We start from the raw sequence: 22,082 nt of genomic DNA on the forward strand, positions 1-22,082 counted from the left end.
CTAAAGGTTTATGTCCAGCTCACCAAAGCTTAGTTACAAACCTTTGGTTTTTTGGCAATACTCAATCAGGTTTACCATGGGGTTTGGGAGTAAAGGTGAAGTTGAATTTTAATAAAGATGCCACGTGGTTCCTTATGTGAATATTAGCTGTTAAAAAAGTGGTTAGTTGACATAATTTCAACCATACATACAAGAGTAACTGAATTAAGGTTTGTGATTATTCTTGAATTTAGTTTGATCTGAAGAGGTCAATATTCATTAGCAGACATCTCTTGAGAAGTATGAAATTTATTACTGTAAATAATAGAATCTCAGTAAATAAAAATATGTGAATTTCCATGGACATCAATGCACAGTGCTAAATCCTAACATGTATTTGATGGTGGGAATGCATTTATGGGCAATCATTGGTGTAAATGCCCATGTGAGTTATGATGCTGTTTATTTGCACACGGGAAGTCCTTGATTAGACAAAAGGAATTAGGAACTTGACAAAATGTGCCTTTTCTTGCCATCTGCCCAAGGAAGTGAAGTATCTTCTGCATCCTGTCTCAATCCAGACTTGAGAAGGTTGGATCTGGTTTACCTTTCAGGTTCTTATTTTCATTGATATGCTAAATTAAAATGTGTGTGCATGCATTTGTGCAATTTAATGGTGCACACACATATTTTGCTTTTTGTTAACACATTGTGCAAAGTGTGTTCCCTAGTCTGTTGCTCATAGTAGATAATCCTATAGATTAAAATCTACCAGACCACCACTTATCCCCATTAATCTAGAGATGGGAGGGGAGGGATAATCAAAGACCCACCCAACTTTGAATCACTTGTCCAATTCAGTTGCCTTTAGACTTGAACATATGGCATCTTATACCTAATGCATCTTAGACTTGAACCTGTGGCATCTTATAGACCTACCCAAATTTGAATCACTTGTCCAACCTAGACCTACTGCACCTCCTAATTTAGTTTCTTTTTCCATCATGTCCCTAGTATCAATATCCTTTTCATCATATTGGCCGTGCTATTGACATAGCATTCCGCTACTATCTAAAAATAGAAAAAGAAATTTAGAACTCCACTGATGAAGACGTTCTTTATTCTATTATGTCACATATCTCTTGTTGCCACTGATATATCCTGAAGTAATATCCCTTGTTGGTTGTCACCCATATGTTGTGATGTTCTACCTAACGTTGTTGAGATTTCCTTGAATTCAAATTTGGAAAAGTATGGTACAGATAGGATTTCTGTACCCAATCTGAAATTCAGTGAATTTTGGATTTCTAATCTATCATATTCTCTCTATAAATAGAGTCGCGTATTGAATTCTTAGATGGTGGCAAGATGTTAAATGATAAATCTCAATGAGATTAGCATTTTTGGTGTTTTTTGGTTTTGGGATTGAGAGTGAGGTAGTTTTTCTCTTTTGTAATTCATTATTCACGTAGTAAATTTCTGTTCTTTCTTTGGCCATGGACATGTACATTTTGCTGAACCATGTTAAATTTGTATGTCTCTAATTTTGATTTTTTGTGTGTTAAATAATTTATTTTTATGTTTTTTTTTATTCCCTATCAATGCGAGACTCAAAATCTTATGCTAAAGAGCATGGAGGCTTGAGTCCTCTTCAAGGCATAATATTGAGAATGCTCATTGAATGAGAAATTCAATAAGAGAGCTTTGATCAAATCAGCATATCAATGCTGATTCAATCTGGGCTCTTGAAATTTGAAAAAGTTTGGTAGTGGATCACAAAATCTTGGTGATCCTCTCCATCTAATGAATGGAGAATCTGCTTTAAAACCGCTCACCCTACACCTACCCCTGAGAATGTGTCAGACTATAGTTAACAAGTGGGATCAGAGTGACAGCTAACAAATGTAGTTTGGATTGGCTTCATGAAGTACAATCTTTCAGATCTCTGAGTCTGACAAGGGAATTCTCACTGTTTTGGTGAGATTGGATGAAGAATTGAGGTGGAAATTAGAAGAATATGGGGGGAATTTAGAAGAACAGAGAGTGGGTAAGAGAAAGAACAAGAGAGAGAGAGAAAGAGAAGAGAGATCGTGAGAGAAATTCAGACAAATTGTATTGATTGCATGATAATTTGGTTAAGGCTCAATAGGCCTTTATACCGAGTACAGCGAGGGAATCCCCTGTACATCCACCTGGCCACCTTTTCTACTTTCTAGAACATTTGGTTACCACCACCTAGGTACAACCCCCCCCCCCCCCCGCCTACAGCTATGGTACAATCCTTCATAGCCTAGGTACATGACACAATCTTCCTACCATTGGATCCTTAACCAGAATATTGATGGTCTAGTAATCATCCTGCTGCTAGATTTACATTGTCATTTGATTTGCTATTTCTCCTGCTTGCTGTCTTGCTATCTTATGCCTTACTCCCTGTATTTAGTCTTCATGCACGCATTTTCTTCTCTTCTCTTCATCACATCTAAACTTCTGGTCTTCACGACGGGCACTATTCATTTCTTGGTTTCTATTTTTTTGGGGTTAAATAAATAGATAAGCTTTTCTCCTGTCTTTCTTGGCATGTTCTGATACAATGGTCGGAAGAGTAATGTACTTTTCTTTTGCACTGCCCATGTAGCTTTTGTTTAATCATGACCTTTTCCTGTTGAGTTGGCCCTATGAGTTTCTGTTCTTTTTGTTTTGCACTTGCACCCTTTGCAGTGATGCATGTCAGGTTTGATTTCCATGCAAATGATTGTTGTCATCCTTGTAGGATGCTTTTTGCTTCTCTACCTTTTAAACCTTAGGCATGTACTTGTTCATCCTAGTTGCTTCAGTTATTCCACTTTTGACAGGTTTTTGAAAAGAAAAAAAACCAAATTCTTGACTAGCAATTCTTCACGAGCTTCTTGAACCAAAGAAGTAAAAAAAGATGTATGGAAAGTGAGTATAAGATATATTTTGGTAGAATCTTCAAAAAGTTAGAAAAATATGTTCTTTAAGTGTACCCTTGCTTCTGGAGTGTATTGGTCTCCAATGCTGATAGAGCAAATTTTCTTAAATTGGTAGATATTTGCATTTTGTTCTTATCTGCAAAGTTGTACTTTTTTGCTGTAATATTTTTGGCACTGATTAATTGACCTTCCATTGTTCTTTATTTGTTTATATATATATATATATATATTGTTCTCCAGGGCAATGGGAGGCTAATTTTAGACGAACGTTTTGTGAGCTGGACTCTCCTATGAGCATGAATATTTCAGACAACTTTCAGGCTAATGACTCAAGATTGCACCCAAAATATGGTATCATTGGTAAGCAGGTGAGAACTAAATGAGAGGCAGCTGAATAAAAAAAAAAAGTTTAAAAGTGAACATGTATTCTGAAAAAGTTAAGAAGTAGATGTTTATCATAATGCTTTAGAATTTGAAGAAAGAGATCAATAATTTTTCTGATTTATAAAGTTGACTCATTTGGGATGCCTTGATTGTGTGCTGAAGATGATATTTCTTGCAGGGTCTTCATGTAAAACTCCTGATAGCGTCCATTTCATCTTATTCCATCCTCAGAATGCTGCAATTAGACTTTGTGAATAGATTGATAAAAGTGGCTCAAGATATACTTTTTTCCCTGGCTGCCAAAACTTCACCCTTTGCTTGTATGTCTACTTCCTTGAATAAACCCACTCCTCTTCGGCTGGATGTATCTTTGCCCTCATTGCGAGATATTAGCTGGAGTCTTGCAAGGTTACTTTATTTATTCAACCTCCAACTTGAGAGGAATGTTGCCACGTAAGTAAGACTAGTAGTGGTATTCTTCAATCATTTTTGCCTATCTATTGATAAGAGCTAAAAGTGTCATGCATTTGAATGAGGTACCTGCTAGTCTATCTTTCTCTGTAATGTAAGATGTATAATGCATGAGAGTTGCTATAGTTGACTGATTTTAGGAGGGGCACACCACAATTCCATTATGCACAAAGTTTCATGAATTGGCAGCTTTTTATGTTCATTGGTTATGCCATGAATCCTTGTAAACACAGACAATATTTGATTTTCTTTTTAATGTTTGTTTTTAGGGCACTTGCACTTTACTTTTCTTAAAACATGCTTAATGTTTTTACCATTTTATTGATTTTTCAGTCACAAGCTATGTTGCATCTATTGGATTGTTCCGGTGCATGGAAAAGGAACGGGTACATTGTAGACCATATGTTCTAAATGCTTACAATAAGGGTTAAAGCACAGTCTTTTACAAATTAAACATCTGATAAAAAAAATACAATTTATTAATTTATTTAGATATGGTTGTTATTATTATTATTTTTTTTTTACATTTCCAGGAAGGCAGTTCATCGTATTCGACTATTTTTCAGCCAAAAACCTCAAGGATATGAATAAAAAATATATACAGAATTTGGTGTTTGTAATTGAAAGTGTGTTGTGTTTTGGAACTTGCTTACCAATCCACATTCTGTAGGATACTTACCAATAAAAAATGCAAGTCACTAGGGCATTAAAATTTCTGGCAATGTAAGCTACAAATTGCCTTCCAATGATGAGAAGACCAAATAAATATAAAAGTTTTAGGAACAATATTTGGCCAAATTGTAATGTTTGAATGCACAGATAATCCATGTATTGATTTTAATTTCCTGATACCCCACATCACCTATTCCTGAAGAAGAACATAAGGTTGATGGAGAATAGTGTGCTTCTCTTTGATTCCATGATGTGCAGGGAAAGATAACAATAAGCTAATAATCTCAGTGTATTGACTGGCATGTAGTTTTCTCATTTCCTTGTTGCTTTGCTTTTGTGTGCATTTTTTAATTCAAATATATAGGGCCTAAGGCCTTCTTTCATGGAGAAGGACAAAATCTCTAGTTGTCCTCGAGGATAGTCAACCACCATGAATATTGGAAAAGGCAGATAAAAATGACACAGGAAAGTGTCAAAGTGAGATTCGTGTACATTTAAGCTAGCTTTTCTAGATTTGTGTACACTTAAAGAGGTAATGGTTGACTAAGATAGCTGTTGCCTACCAAAGAGAAGATTAAATCACTTTTGGCAGTCATTTCCCATGTGAGAATATAGCTATGGAGTCAGTTTGCCATTTTATGCATGTCCTGAAAAAACTATTATGTTTCCACTTAATAATCTTGCATTGAGTTTCAATTGCCAGGTCCTAGTTAATAGGCTGAATTTTTATTCTGGATGCTTTGCAGGTTTTTCATTGTGCTTCTTGCTTTATGCTTCTCCTTTGTTCTCATTGGTGGTTTTCTCTTCTTCAAGTTCAGGTGATCATCGATATTGATATTTTAGAGAATAATTTGATGCCAGTGGACTCTTCTTCTGGAATTTGTGAAGATTTTGAATGATAGAAAAAGTAAACTTTCAACTTTGATGTCAATGGCAGAAAATACACAAGGAGTTTTGATATCTAGCATTTTGGGATGTGATGGATTTCTACTGGCTTGCCTGATTTACCCAAGATATTTTTTATTCATAAGTTTTGAAGATGAAATACACCCTATGAGACAAACTCATCATGAAGCAACTAGGCCCCTCTTCTTTTATTATGCATGCCTTATTAAACAGACGCAATTGGATTTTTTCCAGATTTTTATCCCTAATGTGTTCTATAGTAATTTTTTTAAATCTTAAAAGGGGTTTATAATTTTCTCCTTTATGTGCCAAAATTTTAATTTCTATTTATTGTTGTTTTCCTTTGTAATTGGCCTTTGACTAGGTTGGTGATTATAAATTTAAGAGGATCATTTCAATGGAGTTTAGTTAGGTCTGATTTACTTTAAGTTAAGGGACCATCACAAAACTAATAAGTATTTACTAGAACACTCTGCTGCATGAAGAAATGGGTTGATAATTCAGGCTGCTTCTCCGAATTAAATATTTAATTGCTACAATCAAATTGTGGGGTCACTATCTTGAATGCCTGTTGCTGTATTTTGATGCTAATGTTAACCTTTTCAACAATACTCACGCTGAAATAACACAGGGGTAGTACGCAACCTCTGGAGGACTGTTTATGGGAGGCTTGGGCATGCCTATGCTCGTCTTCAACTCACTTGAAAGTAGGATGCTGTTTTGTGAATTTAACATTGTCATTTGTTTGAATTATCATTGTTCTTAGAGCTACAGCAATCATTCCTTGGAGCTAAAATGACTAAAGAAAACTGTATTGAACTACAGCAACGAACACGGATTGAACGTGTTCTTGGGTTTGTTCTTGCTATATGGGGGATACTATTCTACTCACGTCTATTGAGCACAATGACAGAACAGTTCAGGGTAAGCTCTTGGAAAGTTATCACGTCACTTACATATATGTACATCTCTACAGAATCTCCTGACTTCTTTTGGGACAGAATAATATGCAAAAACTCAGAGAAGGAGCACAAATGCAAGTTCTGGAGACTGATCATATCATTATATGTGGAGTAAATAGTCATCTGACTTTCATACTAAAGCAGTTAAATAAGTATCATGAGTTTGCTGTCCGCTTAGGTACTGCTACAGCTAGGTAATTGCTTCTTTCTCTGTTCAATATAAATTGGAAACTCTCTCCGTAAGATACTAGCTTCAGTAATTCCTAGCTCGTATATGTTGGCAGGAAGCAGAGAATTCTTCTTTTGTCTGATCTTCCTAGGAAGCAGATGGATAAGGTAGCTGACAATATTAGCAAAGATCTTAATCATATTGATATCCTGACAAAAAGGTATCTGAATATTTTTGTTGACCAATAATGAGGGCCATTGTGTTGCCAAATTTGCAACAATTTTCTTGTGAACACCGAACAAATTGCTTGCAGGGGACATAATGCTATTCTTCTATGACCATGCTAGAAATTTCTTCTTAGCTGTTTACTAGGTTGCAAAAATTGCAAATTGAGGGGCATTCATATTTCAAAATTTGCAACACCATTCTCGCAAACAAATAGATACCTTCGCAGGGGAGATAATGGTGTTTTTTGTGACTATGCTAGAGATTTCTTCTTAGCAGTTTGCTTTTCTAGGTTGCATGCTGCCTAATTAGCATGTGCACTGTTTAGGATATCTGTTAAGAACTTCCACACAATGCCATTTATCTGACAAGAATAGGGCTGCTCTTCTTGTAAATGTCTTTAGCATAGCAGTACATTATATACGTTGAGACTTAGCTGGCATCTTTGATCATTCCAGCATGTGACCTAAAACTTTGGCACTAGGATACAGTTCAGATTTGAAAAATAAAAGTCAAGCACAGTGAAGGTGTTAACAGATTGAGTCCATGAGTGATTAGCTAGATCAACCCCTTAAAAGACCTCCTTCCCTATCTACCTATGTTGAGAGCTAGGGCTCATTAGAGAGAACCCTTCAATCTCTTGCACGCAGAGTATGCTGGAAAAATTATTCTTATTGCCTTCTAATCAACTACAAGAGAATATTTATAATCAAACCGTAAAAGACTTCTACTAGGAAACAAATAGCAACTAATTGAAGTCTCCTAATCCAACAGGAAAACAAAGACTCCTAATAGTAATGAGAAACTGACTAAAAATAGGAAAACAAATCTCCTAATCAAAAAATAAAAACAGAAATAATCCTATTCTAATCAAAATAGGAACAGAAATAAGCCTATTCAGTTTTGAGTTTAGTTCTATGCCTCTAATTTTGTGTTGCCCGTAACATCTCCCGCTGCTTTGGAAACGTGCTTGTCCACAAGCTCAAATGAAGGAAAATTAGCCTTAAGAACCTACTCCTGTACCCAAGAAGCTTCAGCCGGGGACAAATCAATCCAGTGAATGAGGAACTCCTTGGTACCATTCTGGATTTGTGAATCCAACACAGCTTGTGGGCAAACGTGAGGTGTTACCCTACATGGTGGAAGTGCTGGTGGCACTGCAGGTAATCCTCCACAAAAGCGCTTCAGACGCGAAACATGAAACACAAGGTGCACCTTGCTGTCCTCCGGCAAGGATAGCTTGTAAACGATGCTGCCAATGTGGTGAAGCACCTGAAAAGGTCCATAGAAACTTGTGGACAACTTCTTATTGAACGAGAAGTTATTGAAGTCTGTCCGGAAGGTTGCAACTTCAGTAACACCTAATCCCCTTTGACAAACTGTAAATCTCGACAGCTTTGATCTGCTTATTTTTCATGATCTCACATTGCCGCTCAATTTCGTACTTCTACACATACGGGTACCGGTATGGTCACACAACTACTGGCTTTGTTCTAGGCAGCAAGTTAATTCTGTTATCATGGTTCCAAGGTGGTGGTAACCCTTGAGGTTCAGCAAAAAGGTCGGCAAACTCCACGCATAACCTTTCAACCTTGTTAGAGTATCTCACAGCTTTCTAGTCTATTCTCTCAACTCAACCAGCTCCCTATTTAACCCAAGAATACACTGATAACAGAAAAACATAAAGGAAACAACACAACCACAGAAAACAACAAGATTTATCCTGGTTCGGTCTTGAAATCCAAGACCTACATCCAGACTGTTTAGGAGCCACTGAAATCCACTATCTTGAACACCCAAGGATGATTACAACAAGAACTTAATCCCTCTCGCCCATATACACTGAAAGCTATAGGGAAAATAGGGAACACAAGCTAAGAACCAGCCACTCCCAACCTCTCGCACTCAATCCCAAATCAAGACAGTAAATCGGAAACAATCCTTCACGATTTTTGGCACACTAAGACTCTCTCCCTTACAAACCTATCCACGACCCCTATTTATAGGATATAGGGGTGGCGGAGCACAAGATATAAAACTAACTAACCGCCTAACAGAATAACTAATTCATAAGGCCGGCTGCCTTCTTCTAGAAACAAAACTTCTAGAAGAACAATTAATTCTAACGCTAAAACAGGAAATAATATGCAGCAATACAAAGTACATGATTTACATTTTATCTAATCTAATACAAATGTTACAACAAATTCTCCACCCATTTTCACTTCGATTAGACTTCATCTTCAACCTTGAAATGACCTTCACTGCTTAGAATCAATATTGCCCTCCTGGATTTATTTGAAGGATCTTCATGCAGTGTTTAAGCTTTGCTGAAGGGACTAGTTTTGTAAGCATATCTGCTGCATTGTCTTCTCCTGCAATCTTGGTTAGAAAAACAGTTTTATCTTTAACAATTTGTCTTATGAAATGATGTCTTACATCTATATGCTTAGTTCTTTCATGATGGGCTTGGTTTTGGATAAATGTATGGCACTTTGACTATCACACATCAAAGTTGTTTTGACATCTACACCTAAGAGCTCACTAACTAGACCCTTAAGCCACATAGCTTCTTTTATAGCATCAGCTACAGCTATGTATTCAGCCTCTGTGGTGGATAGGGCTACCACATGCTGCAAGCTTGACTTCCAACTAATTGTAGAATTCCACAGCTGAAATACATAGCCTGTTGTTGATCTCCTTTTGTCAAGGTCTGCAGCGTAGTCGGCATCCGAGAACCCTAAGATGCTGGCTTTATCTCCTAATTTAGCTCCACCATAGGTTAAAGCATTTCTTATAGACCCTTTAATATATCTAAACATCCATTTCACTGCCATCCAGTGAGATTTCCCTGGATTTGCCATAAATCTGCTAATGACACTCATTCCATGAGCTAAATCAGGGCGAGTTCATACCATGTTATACATGATGCTGCCTACAGCACTAGCATATGGAATATGATCCATTTCCCTTTTCTCTTCCTCAAGATTAGGAGACTGATCAAAGGATAATTTAAAATGGGCAGCAAAAGGTAGGCTGACTGCCTTGACTTCAGCCATACCAAATCTAACTAGAAGCTTTTTTAAGTAGGATTTCTGAGAAAGATATATCTTCCTATGGAACTTATCTCTTAAAATTTCCATTCCTAGGATTTTCCTAGCTTCCCCTAGCTCTTTCATTTCAAATTCAACCCTCAATTTTCCTTTGAGAAGCTGGATTTCTTGAGAAGATTGACTTGCTATGAGCATGTCATCTACATAGAGTAGTAAGTATATGGAAATACTAGAAGAGATATGTTTGAAGTAGATACAACAATCAAATGAACTCCTAAAATACCCTTGGCTTAACATAACCGAATCAAATTTTCGGTACCATTGCCTAGGGGACTGCTTAAGTCCATATAAGGACTTTTTAAGCAAGCATACTTTCTCCACCTCTCCCTTAGCTTCAAAACCTCTCGGTTGACTCATAAAGATCCTTTCTTCTAAATCCCCATGGAGAAAGGCTGTGGTGACATCCATCTGCTCAAGATATAAATTCATTTGAGCTGTGATGGCTAGGAAAATTCTTATAGAAGTGTGCCTCACAACTGGGGAGAACACTTCATTAAAATCAACTCCTTGAACTTGAGTGAATCCCCTTGCCACTAGTCTAGCCTTAAATCTGGGCTTGGATTGATCTCCTGCTCCCTCTTTAATTTTATACAGCCATTTGTAGCCTACCACACGTTGCCCTTTTGGTTTTTCAACCAATTCCCAGGTGTGGTTCTTATCTAGAGATGCAATTTCAGATCTCATGGCTTCCTGCCATTTTCCTGCATCTTTAGAGGCCATTGCCTCTTCATAGGTAAGGGACTCTTCTCCTATGGATTCAGCTGCACTATTAAAGGCATAAGCAACCAGGTCTGAGAAGCCATACCTCTGGGGAGGTCTACGGGATCTAGGCTGCCTATCTCGAGCCACATTGTATCTATCCGGATTTGTAGGTTCTCTAAGGCTTGAGTCTGCTTCATTGTCACCTTCTTCTTCTACTTGAGAGGATCCTTGGTCTTGGTCTTGATTATCTAAAGGTTCATGATCAAACTGCTCATAATCTATGGTTTCTTGGGACAGATTTGGGATTTCACTTGGGATCTCCACCTGAACAGATTTATCAGGTTCTTTCTGATTTTGTTGAGGCTCATTACTTCCTAATTTTATGGTAGAATCTTCATCAAAGATTACATCTCTTGTAACTATGGTTCTAGGTCCATCTAATTCTAAGTTCCATAGTTTGTAACCTTTAACACCTGATGGGTAACCAATAAAGATGCATTTCTTAGCCCTAGGTTCTAGCTTACCTTGTTTTACATGAGCATATGCTAGACAACCGAATACTCTAAGATGGGCTAAGCTAGGTTTATGGCCGGTCCATTTTTCATAAAGAGTTTGAAGGCTGATAGCTTTTGAGGGTGTTCTATTAAGAACATGGGCAGCAGCAGCTATTGCTTCTCCCCAGAAAGACTTGGGTAATTGGGCATAAACAGCATACACCTTACCCTTTCCAAAAGGGTCCTATTCATTCTCTTGGCAACCCCATATTGCTTGGGATTTCCGGGAGCTGTAAGATGCTTAATTATACCACCTTCTTTACACATTTGATCAAACTCTTTATTACAAAATTCCAACCCATTATTGGTCCTAATAACCTTAACTGACCTGCCCTTTTGGTTTTCTACCATATTCTTCCATGATTTAAATATATCAAAAGTGTTGTCTTTTGATTTTAGAACATATACCCGCAACATTCTAGAAAAATCATCTGTTAGGGATAGGAAATATTTAGAACCTCCATGGGATTCTATTTGGGCTGGACCCCATAAATCAGAATGTATGTAATCTAGGGGTGCTTTTGAAGAATGGATAGCAGTTTTGCTGAATTTCATTTTGGCTGACTTACCTAGAATGCAGGATTCACACTTAGATAATTCTAGTGACTGCCCAATATCTAAAATACCTTGGCTAGCAAGTTCCTTGAGCCCTTGCTCACTTATGTGTGACATTCTTAGATGCCACAAACTTGCTTTAGATCTAGAATGATTGCTGGCTGCTGAAACTTCGCCACCTAGAGTGGTGGACTGCAATAGATAAATTCCATTATTTAAAACTGCCTTCATACAAATTAATGATCCCTTTGAAATCTGAAACAATCCACCATCACCTTTAAACTTATAACCATTTCTATCTAGCTCTCCAAGGGAAACCAAGTTTCTCTTTAAATCAGGGACATACCTCACTGAAGTGAGGGTTTTTATGGAGCCATCATGAAGTTTTAATCTAATGTCTCCTACCCCTTGAACCTTACATTCATGGTCATTGCCGAGCAAGACCTTTCCACCATTAATTTCTCTGAAGTTTTGCAACCACAGCTTTCTAGGGGTCATGTGGAAAGAGCAACCAGAGTCAAGAACCCACTCTAGGCTGTCTGAATGTTCACTAACTATTAGAGCTTCAGAACTGTCATAACCAGAGTCACAACAGTTGGCTCCACCATCTCCTGATTTTTCTTTATCTGCTAAGTCTTTCTTTCTCTTTGGGCATAGCCGTTTTATATGTCCTTCTTGTTGGCAATAGTAACATTTTATCGGGCCTTTCCCATTTCTAGACTTAGACCTAGATTTTCCCCTCTTCTTGTTTTCCTTTTTAGAGCTTCTGGACCTTACTGATAGAGCATCCCCTGAAGAGGTTTTCTCATTCATTTTGAACCTAAGTTCTTTTGAATTTAAGGCACCTATGACATCTTCTAATGAGAGCTTATCTCTACCATGTTGAAGGATGTCTACAAAATTTTCGTAGGACTTAGGTAGAGAATATAGCAGAACTAGGGCCTTGTCTTCCTCTTCATACTTAACTCCTATATTTTCTAAATCTAGGCTTAGTTTATTAAAGTCATCTATATGGTCATGCAATTTCTGGGATTCTTGCATTTTGAAATTAAAAAACCTGGCCTTTAAGAAGAGGCGACTGGACAACGATCTTTGGAGGTAGAGGTCTTCCAGCTTCTTCCAAATTTCTGCGGCTGACTTCCACTTAGAAACTTCCCGAAGGACTTTATCGCCTAGGCTTAGAATCAGGATGCTGTAAGCCTTTTTATTGATCTCCTTCTTGGCCGTTTCTTGTTCCTCAGTCAGCACTGGTACTTCTTTCCCAGTGGCTGCGTCTATTGCTTTAGCTTCTTGCTCCAGGGCTCCTTCGAGTCCTTGACTGCAGAGAAGCGCCTCCATTTTTATCCTCCATAAACTGAAATCATTTGACCCATCGAATTTTTCGATGTCAAATCTGGAGGTAGATGGCGCTATATCAGATTCTTGAAGGAAGCGAGATTCCTTGAGTTTCTTGAGAATCTTGATTGCCGAAGAACACTTCTTGGCTCTGATACCAAGTTGTTAGAGTATCTCACAGCTTTCTAGTCTACTCTCTCAACTCAACCAGCTCCCTATTTAACCCAAGAATACACTGATAACAGAAAAACATAAAGGAAACAACACAACCACAGAAAACAACAAGATTTATCCTGGTTCGGTCTTGAAATCCAAGACCTACATCCAGACTGCTTAGGAGCCACTGAAATCCACTATCTTAAACACCCAAGGATGATTACAACGAGAACTTAATCCCTCCCACCCATATACACTGAAAGCTATAGGGAAAATAGGGAACACAAGCTAAGAACCAGCCACTCCCAACCTCTCGCACTCAATCCCAAATCAAGACAATAAACCGGAAACAATCCTTCACGATTTCTGGCACACTAAGACTCTCTCCCTTACAAACCTATCCACGACCCCTATTTATAGGATATAGGGGTGGCGGAGCACAAGATATAAAACTAACTAACCGCCTAACAGAATAACTAATTCATAAGGCCGGCTGCCTTCTTCTAGAAACAAACCTTCTAGAAGAACAATTAATTCTAACGCTAAAACAGGAAATAGAATATGCAGCAATACAAAGTACATGATTTACATTTTATCTAATCTAATACAAATGTTACAACAAACCTCATTACCATCCATCCTAGGGCGGACTGTAGCCCTACAAGCTGCCCCATCCAATTCTAAAGCAACCTATCTTTGCAACCTCACTACCTGGTCACCTTGTCGATGCACCATTGTCATGGTCATGAATCTCATTCAATTTTTCCCAGCATGCTCAGCCAATCCACTCCTAGGAGCACATCAAACCCTTCTAACCGGAGAACAAACAAGTCAGCCATGAATTTCCGCTTTCCCGCTGTAAACTCAACTCGTTTGCACAACCCGGTGCTTCTCACTTGCTCTCCATTAGCCACCATGACTGAAAATCCCTATTTGCCCTCTAGAAACTCAGTCAATTGTGCTGCTAATGTGGGACTCACAAAACTACGAGTGCTTCTCGAATCTATCAGAATTATACTGGAATCCCTGTTACCTTAGCCTTGACCTGCATGGTTCGAGGAGTTGTCACACCTGTAAATGGATGTAATGATATGGCGAGCTCCAGTAAAAATTCCCCTTCCTCCCTTCCTTCTCCTGGTTGGTTTCCTTGTCCACAACCAGATCAGTGCAAAACAGCCACTTGTAACAGTGGTTCAGTGCGAATAACTCGCAATTAGAGCACAGGCCCTTGGTGCGATGCTCTGCCATCTCCACACGCATCAACCTTGGCCTGGGAGGGGTATTTGATCTTGGTGCCGCCAACTAGTTACTAGGTTGCCCCATAGCTTGTTTAGACTCAAAATTCTTTTGTTCATAAATTCTGGGGGATGCCCCATAGCTTGTTTAGACTCAAAATTCTTTTGTTCATAAATTCTGGCCAAATGCATAGCCATTGCCAGACTCTGAGGCTGTTATACTTCTACATCAATTCGTATTGATCCTTGCAATCCACTGACATACATCTCAACCTCTTGTGATTTGATCATCTTCTCTGACCTTACCAACAATTGCTCAAATCTCTGTTAATAGTCTGCCACCGATCCTTTTTGTTTCAGTTTTGATAGCTCCCAAAATCTGCTTCCTTGAACGGGGGGACTGAATCTGTCGTGGCAGTTCCCTTGAATTCAACCCAAGTCAATGGCGAAGCATCCTCTTCAAAATTCAGAGACCAAATCCTTCCAGGTTTTGGCTGCTAGGCCCACCTTTTCCTTCTCTGCAGTCTGCTGGTGCTGGAAGAAGTGCTCACTCGGATTTATCCAAGGTAATGGATCTGTCTCACCGTTGTAACAAGGGAAATCCAGCTTAGTGTAGTGTCGCACAAATCCTCCTCTTATGCCAACACCCTTAGCGAGTTCTTTCTGTTGCTGTCTTGGCCGATGCACACTATCCTCCCCCACTCCCAACGCTGTAGAATGCCCCTTAATGGCGTCCATGCCAAGCATAAGGGTTTGTATCTGAGCTGACATTCACTCTCGTTCTGCTGTCTCAATCGCCCGATATTCTTCTTGCTTTCACACATTCTTGCCATACTTCTTCATGAATTCATCAAAAGCCTGTCAGAAACTGTTGTTGCCCATGTCTGGCTCTGGTACCAATTTGTTAATTGATCAAGTCCATGGGTGATTAGCTAGATCAAAGCTAACCCCTTCAAAGACCTTTCCTGTCTGCCTATGTTGAAAGCTAGGGCTTATTGGAGAGAACCCTTCAATCTCTTACACACGGAGTATGCTGGAAAAAAATTTCTTATTGCCTTCTGATCAACTACAAGAGAATATTTATAATCAAACCCTAAAAGACTCCTACTAGGAAACAAATAGCAACTAATTGAAGTCTTCTAATCCAATAGGAAAACAAAAACTCCTAATAGTAATGAGAAACTGACTAAAAATAGGAAAACAGATCTTTTAATAAAAAAATAGGAGCAGAAATAATCCTATTCTAATGAAAATAGGAATAGAAATAAGCCTATTCAGTTTTGGGTTTAGTTCCATGACAGAAGGTTCTGGTTGAAGGGATTCATTCTTCCATTCTTTATGTATGTAGACTGTTGACCATAGGCCCACTAGAGGCACACAAACCTCAAGGTCAAATTACAATATCCAAATTTAACATTATGAACTATCATTATATAAAAGACAAATAAAAAATTAACTATCTAGCTGTAGTCTGATTGGGAAGATGTCTATGACCATTGGAGAAATTAGGCAAGCAACCAGTGAACGAGTCCAATCGAGTAAGATCCACACAATGCTGAATCTATGCAACCCCACCTAGTGGAATTAAGGCTAGTGTGGTGTTATTGATAGATTTAAAAAGAGAATAAATCTAGAGAATCTAGGACGACCTCTTTTTTGAGAAAAAAGAAGAAGAAGATAAATTTAGAGAACTTGGGAAAGTAGGAGGAACAAGGTGATAGATGAATGGCTGAAAATAGTCAATGTTAATTTTTATCTGTTTTTTTTTTTTCCTATAAGTAACTTTTCTTTAAATACTTCCCTTGTTGCTCCTACACCCCCCCCCCCCTCCCCCACCCAAAGTCTACTACTATCGGAATCTAGCTTCTTGTTTCTTGTATTTTATTGTGCAAAGGAAACTTCTTCCCACATAAACCTTCAAAAAATTATTTGGAAAACAAAAGAGAGAACAAGGCATAAAAAGCTCACTGATATTATCCCATGTCCGTTCTTTTATTCACCATTATTGTATGCCTTTTTCTTTCTTTCTTCTTCTTCCTTTTTATCATTATTCCGTGTAAATGAGGATTTCTGATATTTGTATGGTCTACAGATGAAACACGGTTAAATTAACATGGAAAAATATGAAGTTTGTAGGACATCAAAGCTGAATCATAATATTACTGCATTTGATAATATCTATTTAGGCTTGCTTGGTGTCTTACATGTTTGAGTTTTTTGACCATACAGTTGCAGTTTGAGCTTAACCAAATCATTTGAAAGGGCCGCAGCTAGTAAGGCACGTGCTGTTATTATTTTGCCAACTAAGGGAGATCGGTAAGTACTCTGATACAACAACAACAACATATGTGAATTGATTTTTTCTTGGTATGGCTTGATCTTCTACTTTTACCACAACGTAATCCACATTTATATTTTTACTAAACTTGCATTCCACATGTTTTGTTTACAAGATACCTGAAATGATTTTTTTTTGTTTTCTTGTAATTTTAATTTAATGTGATAATGATTTTTGGAACTGGTGTTGGTTCTTAAAATTGAGATATTTAGAAATAAATTCTTGGAAGAAAATAGTTTATGGAACTAGTTCACAGATATATTCTCTTGAGTTTATCTAGCTCAAAAATAAAGAAGTTTTTGGAATGATAACCAACTAATCCCCTATGTTTTACTGATTCCCAAAGTCTTTCTCTTGCAAAAAAAAAAAAAAAAAAAAAAAAAATGAAAATACAAAAAAAATATTCTGTTTGCCAAGTTTCACTGGATTTGGTTCCGAAAGCAAGAAAAACAAAATAAGGAAAACCATATGGATTGTAAATAAACAGGCTCTTGAACTGTTATCTCACTATCTCATCTCTATGCTCTTTTCAAACATCCCTATTTGAGGCTTTTCCAATGCTACCATTTCTGTGCACAGAATTTTGTGTTTCTAACCTAATTGATCCCTGCATGTTTATCTGGACAAGTACTGCAAGTTAAAGTTCTAAATTATATTTTGTGACAGTCTTTTGATTTTGGATTCTCACTTTATCAGATATGATGTCGATACAAATGCATTTCTTTCAGTGCTTGCCCTACAGCCTCTTCCAAAAATGGATTCTGTTCCCACCATTGTTGAGGTATCTCTTCTAATGGGAGCTTTTTGACTGACATGACATACATAGAATTGTGTAATTGTTGCATTTGAGTTTGTCTCTTAATTCATGCAGGTTTCAAACTCTAATACATGCCAGCTCTTAAAGTCAATCTCTGGAGTGAAAGTGGAGCCTGTCGAAAATGTTGCGTCAAAATTATTTGTACAATGCTCTCGGCAAAAAGGCCTTATAAAGATCTATAGGCACTTGCTTAACTATCGAAGTACTAATGCTTTCAAACACTTATCAAAATTTTCCCTTGCTTTCTTTTCTTAAATTGCTTCCCCGTGAAAAAGAAAAAGAAAAAGAAAAATCTCAAATATTATAATTTATCTACTTTCGCTTTGTTTAACTGTTTGACAAATATGAGTAGCTATACAGTAAGTAAAAGTCTATACTTAGAAAATACTGAAAAAATAGATGAAACCATTTTTCAGAAGTAATTTTTTTTTTTTTAAAAAAATATATAGATTAGAGGGGTGGCATGTGCTATGCACATGTAAGTAAAAAAGTAGAAGATTTCAAATGAGCACTCACCTTCAAGGGGTAGCGCTTGAGGGTTGCAGTTCAATTTTTGTTTTTTTCAAAGAAAATTTTAATTGATAATGAGTCTTGGTGTAATGGTAAGGTTGCTCTTATTCTATTATGACTTGGAGGTCATAGGTTCAAGTCAGGAAATAGCCTATTTGGTGGTTGTGTTTTTTCTTCTCTTTTTTAAAGCAAAAGATATAAAGGTCATTTTTGGAAAAATTAAAAAAGGCTTCTGCTGTGGTAACACCAAATCTTTTGTTTGCTTAAATAATAGAATAGATGGATATTAACTGTTTCCTTTAATTGATATGCAACATATTGTTGATTGTTGCCCATTTGTGGAAGATTATGTCTATGAGGTCATGTGAGTTTGCTACTTGTTACTTGTGATTTAACTTTTTGTAATACCTTACTTGCCTACTTTGATATTCTATTGAAGTTTTACCAAAATTACAATCCATGACATTTGCTTTATGATTACAAAACTCTAATCGTTTGAAATAATTCATCTCTGATATTGTGTTATAATATCTGAGCTGCATCATTTATCTTATTTGGTTTTTCTTTTTCAGATAAGTGAGATTGATAACTGGCCATCTTAATTCATCATCCTCTTCCCATAATAAGAATGTTTTGTATTCTTGTTCATGCATTTAATTGTGTGCATGTCTTAGTTATGTCATTTCAGTCCTTTTGAGGTGACATGGTCAGGTGGTTTTATGTATCTCCTTTGTTTAGTTTCATCTTTTTATATTTGATCTTCCAATTTCTTACCCTGATGACATTCTAGTTAATTACTGACGTACATGCTTTACATTGCAGAAAATGTATTTAACCTTTGCAGTTTTCCTCACCTAGCAGGATTAAACTATCGGCAAGTAAGACTTGGATTCCAAGAGGTAAATCTGTCTATGATATCTACTTACTGCTAGCATCTGCTACAGTTGCGGGTTCTAAATTTTTTCTATATTTTAAATGTCCTTTCAGGCAGTTGTCTGTGGTGTTTTCCGGGGAGGGAAGATATACTTCCACCCAAATGATGAAGAAGTTTTACAGCAAACTGACAAAGTATGTGATGCTATCAGTTACTGAAAAGTCTATGCCCTTTAATGCAAAAGAAATTATTGTAAGTTTATTTATTTGAGAGATTATGCACTGCAAAGTTTGCGAAACTAGATGTTTGATCCAATTGGATAGAATTTTAGGCCAGGAAGTACACAAAAGAATAAACTGAAAAAAAAATTAAAAGCAATTATCTTAGTTGAACAGTCCAACATGAGTATTTGGTCCAAAATTCTAGTTATATAACATAAGTTAAATATAATAAGTTATGCAAGAAATTGAAAAGAAGGAACAGTTAAGAGTTATTTATAAAAACTAAATATTAGTTTGGAAGAAAAAGAAAAGAAATCTGGATATACATTTACATTTGTGGATTTGGCTGCAAGCATTTGATGTCTAGAAGCCCAAACTACTACATTCTTATCCCAGATATGTAGATTAAATTAACTCGTTGGGAAATGTTATTTCAAATCCATTACTATATGTAAAGAACTAAAAAACTGCCATAGAATTCAAGTAATTGCAGAGAAGAGAGTAAATGTATCAGAAGATAATTCTCTGATATTATTTAGAAGAACTGTTAGAAGTATTTATACATCTATAACCAACCGTAACAACTATAACAAATCATAACAACCAAGTAAAAGAAAGGCTAACTGTGAGAAAGAAAGAAAGCAGCATAAATGACAGCTACAGTTATTTTCCTGGGTTACTTGAGTAAAGTCTCAGTGTTATTCGAGTGGCAGCTATACTCCTCCAGGTTACTCGAGTAAAGTCTCGGTGTTACTCAAGTGGCAGCAGCTATTTTCTTCCAGGTTACTCGAGTAAGGATGTGTTACTCGAGTAATTCTCTACACTACAACTCAACAATAAGAACTTATTGACCTTCCTTGACTACTAATATGTGTCACTTAATATCAAATTCTCTTTTGGAAGATAGATAAAAAAGAAGAAGAAAAGAAGTGATTCTCTCTTAGAAAACTTAATGGACTATCATTATATGTCCATTAATAAAAGGATTCTTATTTTGTGTTATTAAATAAAATATATTATGATCATGTACATTTACTCAATTCTGGTGAATATCACGTTATATGTTTTGCATGATATCTGTGTATATATTTTTAAGTTAAACTTGTTATTCTTTGCATTACAACAACTTTCAGAAGTCTGAATCCCACTAGATAGGATATGTATCTGTGTATATATATGTTACCTTACTTTTTCTATCATGTTTTTGTTTCTTTCATTTATTTTAAAAAAGAAATAATTTCCTAAGTTTCCTAAATTTATGAGGTCCAAAGAATTATTTGTTCCTCGGTTTGAAATTGGGGGTTTCTCTTATTTTCTTTATTTTATGAATGTTCAAGATTTGTCAAGTTTGTTTTGAGGTAATTTGTCTAACTTTTCTTTATTTACAATTTGATGGTATGAAAATACCCTCCTCCTAGTTACTTCACTGTTTTTTCTTTTTCTATTATTTTTGCAATTTTCTCCCCCTTTTTTATTTTCTAACCAAGACAAACCATATCATCATAATCAAGGGAGGAAAAGATGTGAAAAAGCAGAAGTAGAAGGAGATTAAAAGGGGAAGAAGAGAAAAGGCAGAAGAAGGATCTGAAATAGTAGCTGTAGCAGATGGAAAAACATCAGAGAAACAAAGAAGGAAGAAAATAATGGTCAACAAAAGAAGATTTAGAACCAAGAAGGATATCCAAGTACAAGGAAGAGTTTATACTGGAGAGGAAATAAGCAGTAGAAGATTTAGAACAAGAAGGAAAAGGGGTTTTAGAGAAGAAGAAATCCTGCCAACCAGTAGGAAAGTGGAGAGAGAAGATGAATTAACAAGGAGGAGAAGGTGCAGAAGATGGATCTATAATAGTTGCAGCTGCAGAAAAAAATAACAGAGAAGAGGGAGCGATGAAAACAAGGGGCAATAAAGGAGTATTAGTTGTACTCAACTATGTATGTAAATCCATCAGGTCATGTCTAGTCCCCAGATTTCCTAATCTTGTGTTTTCTGAATATGTAGACTAAGTAGTGAAGATTTGAAACTTAAGGATAAAATATATTCTCCAAACAAAAACCCACATTCCTTAACACCGACTTGAAGTTTGTAAAAATGAGGTTCCTCAAAATCTGAAGGTTAAATGTTTAAAAGCCTGAGCAAAGCATTTTGACAATTCTATTGGTTCAACAGGACTATTAAATTCAGCTGAAGATGCATAAATTCACGTCCATTGCACATCCTCCCAATTACATAATGAGGTTGAACAAGCACAACATTGATGTAAAATCATTCTTAAATATAAAGTTTTTCTTTTTATTTTCATTTCTTTTGTATTTTGTTTGGCAATCAATTCTTTGATATACTTCTCTCTAATTTGGATAGAAGTGATCTATTATATGCATATTTTGGATGACGAACTAGATTAAATCTTCGATATCCAAGCTGTGGCAAAATGTATTGGTTTGGTGTGGAAGCACTTGCTTTTGCATAAAATTATTTACTCAAAAAATTAAATAATCTAATGAATTGGCTCCAATCTTTAGCATTCATATATCTGCAAATGGATTTTAAGTAATAAATTAGGGCCTTATGTTTCTCTTTAATATTTAATTAGATTGAAAGTAGCCGCTATTGCTGTATTCTCCAGGAAGAAAATGAGGATATCAATTTTGAGTTGGGTCACACCAATATTAAATATCCAGTGAACATAGAATCAATACTCCCTTGGCTGTTTGTCTTAGTGCTAATGACTTTTGGAAGGGGATAGGTTCTGCTTTCAGATTTTGAACTTTACCCCGGAGGAACCATTATTTCTGCAATATGGTTAACAACACTACCTCTGGGCAGTTAGTATGTTCTTGTTTATGTAATTATTATTTCTGTTTAAAAGTTTTCTTGTTCTAGTATCAGTAGTATTTTACCACCTAAAATCCATCATGTTATGTCCTCATGATGTTCTCCAAACACTTCACT

At 36.6% G+C, this 22,082-nt stretch overlaps 1 protein-coding gene across 4 annotated transcripts in view; it reads left to right on the forward strand.

Annotated features, from left to right (window-relative positions):
- LOC127811679 (putative ion channel POLLUX-like 2) overlaps nt 1–22,082 on the forward strand; it is a 29,769-nt gene that overhangs the window by 1,379 nt on the left and 6,308 nt on the right. For all 4 annotated transcript variants that reach the window (XR_008025774.1, XM_052351766.1, XM_052351768.1 and 1 more), the window contains 12 exons: nt 3,174–3,301; nt 3,496–3,770; nt 5,207–5,278; nt 5,998–6,073; nt 6,192–6,290; nt 6,368–6,522; nt 6,613–6,717; nt 16,602–16,688; nt 17,407–17,491; nt 17,582–17,729; nt 18,860–18,936; nt 19,025–19,105. Coding sequence is in view for 3 of the 4 variants with exons in the window: in XM_052351766.1 (XP_052207726.1) it covers nt 3,174–3,301; nt 3,496–3,770; nt 5,207–5,278; nt 5,998–6,073; nt 6,192–6,290; nt 6,368–6,522; nt 6,613–6,717; nt 16,602–16,688; nt 17,407–17,491; nt 17,582–17,729; nt 18,860–18,936; nt 19,025–19,105 (1,388 nt within the window). In the remaining variant the exon portion in view is untranslated. The remainder of the gene's footprint in view (nt 1–3,173; nt 3,302–3,495; nt 3,771–5,206; nt 5,279–5,997; nt 6,074–6,191; nt 6,291–6,367; nt 6,523–6,612; nt 6,718–16,601; nt 16,689–17,406; nt 17,492–17,581; nt 17,730–18,859; nt 18,937–19,024; nt 19,106–22,082) is intronic.

The sequence above is a fragment of the Diospyros lotus genome, chromosome 10, assembly GCF_014633365.1.
Source record: "Diospyros lotus cultivar Yz01 chromosome 10, ASM1463336v1, whole genome shotgun sequence".
Classification (NCBI taxonomy): domain Eukaryota; kingdom Viridiplantae; phylum Streptophyta; class Magnoliopsida; order Ericales; family Ebenaceae; genus Diospyros; species Diospyros lotus.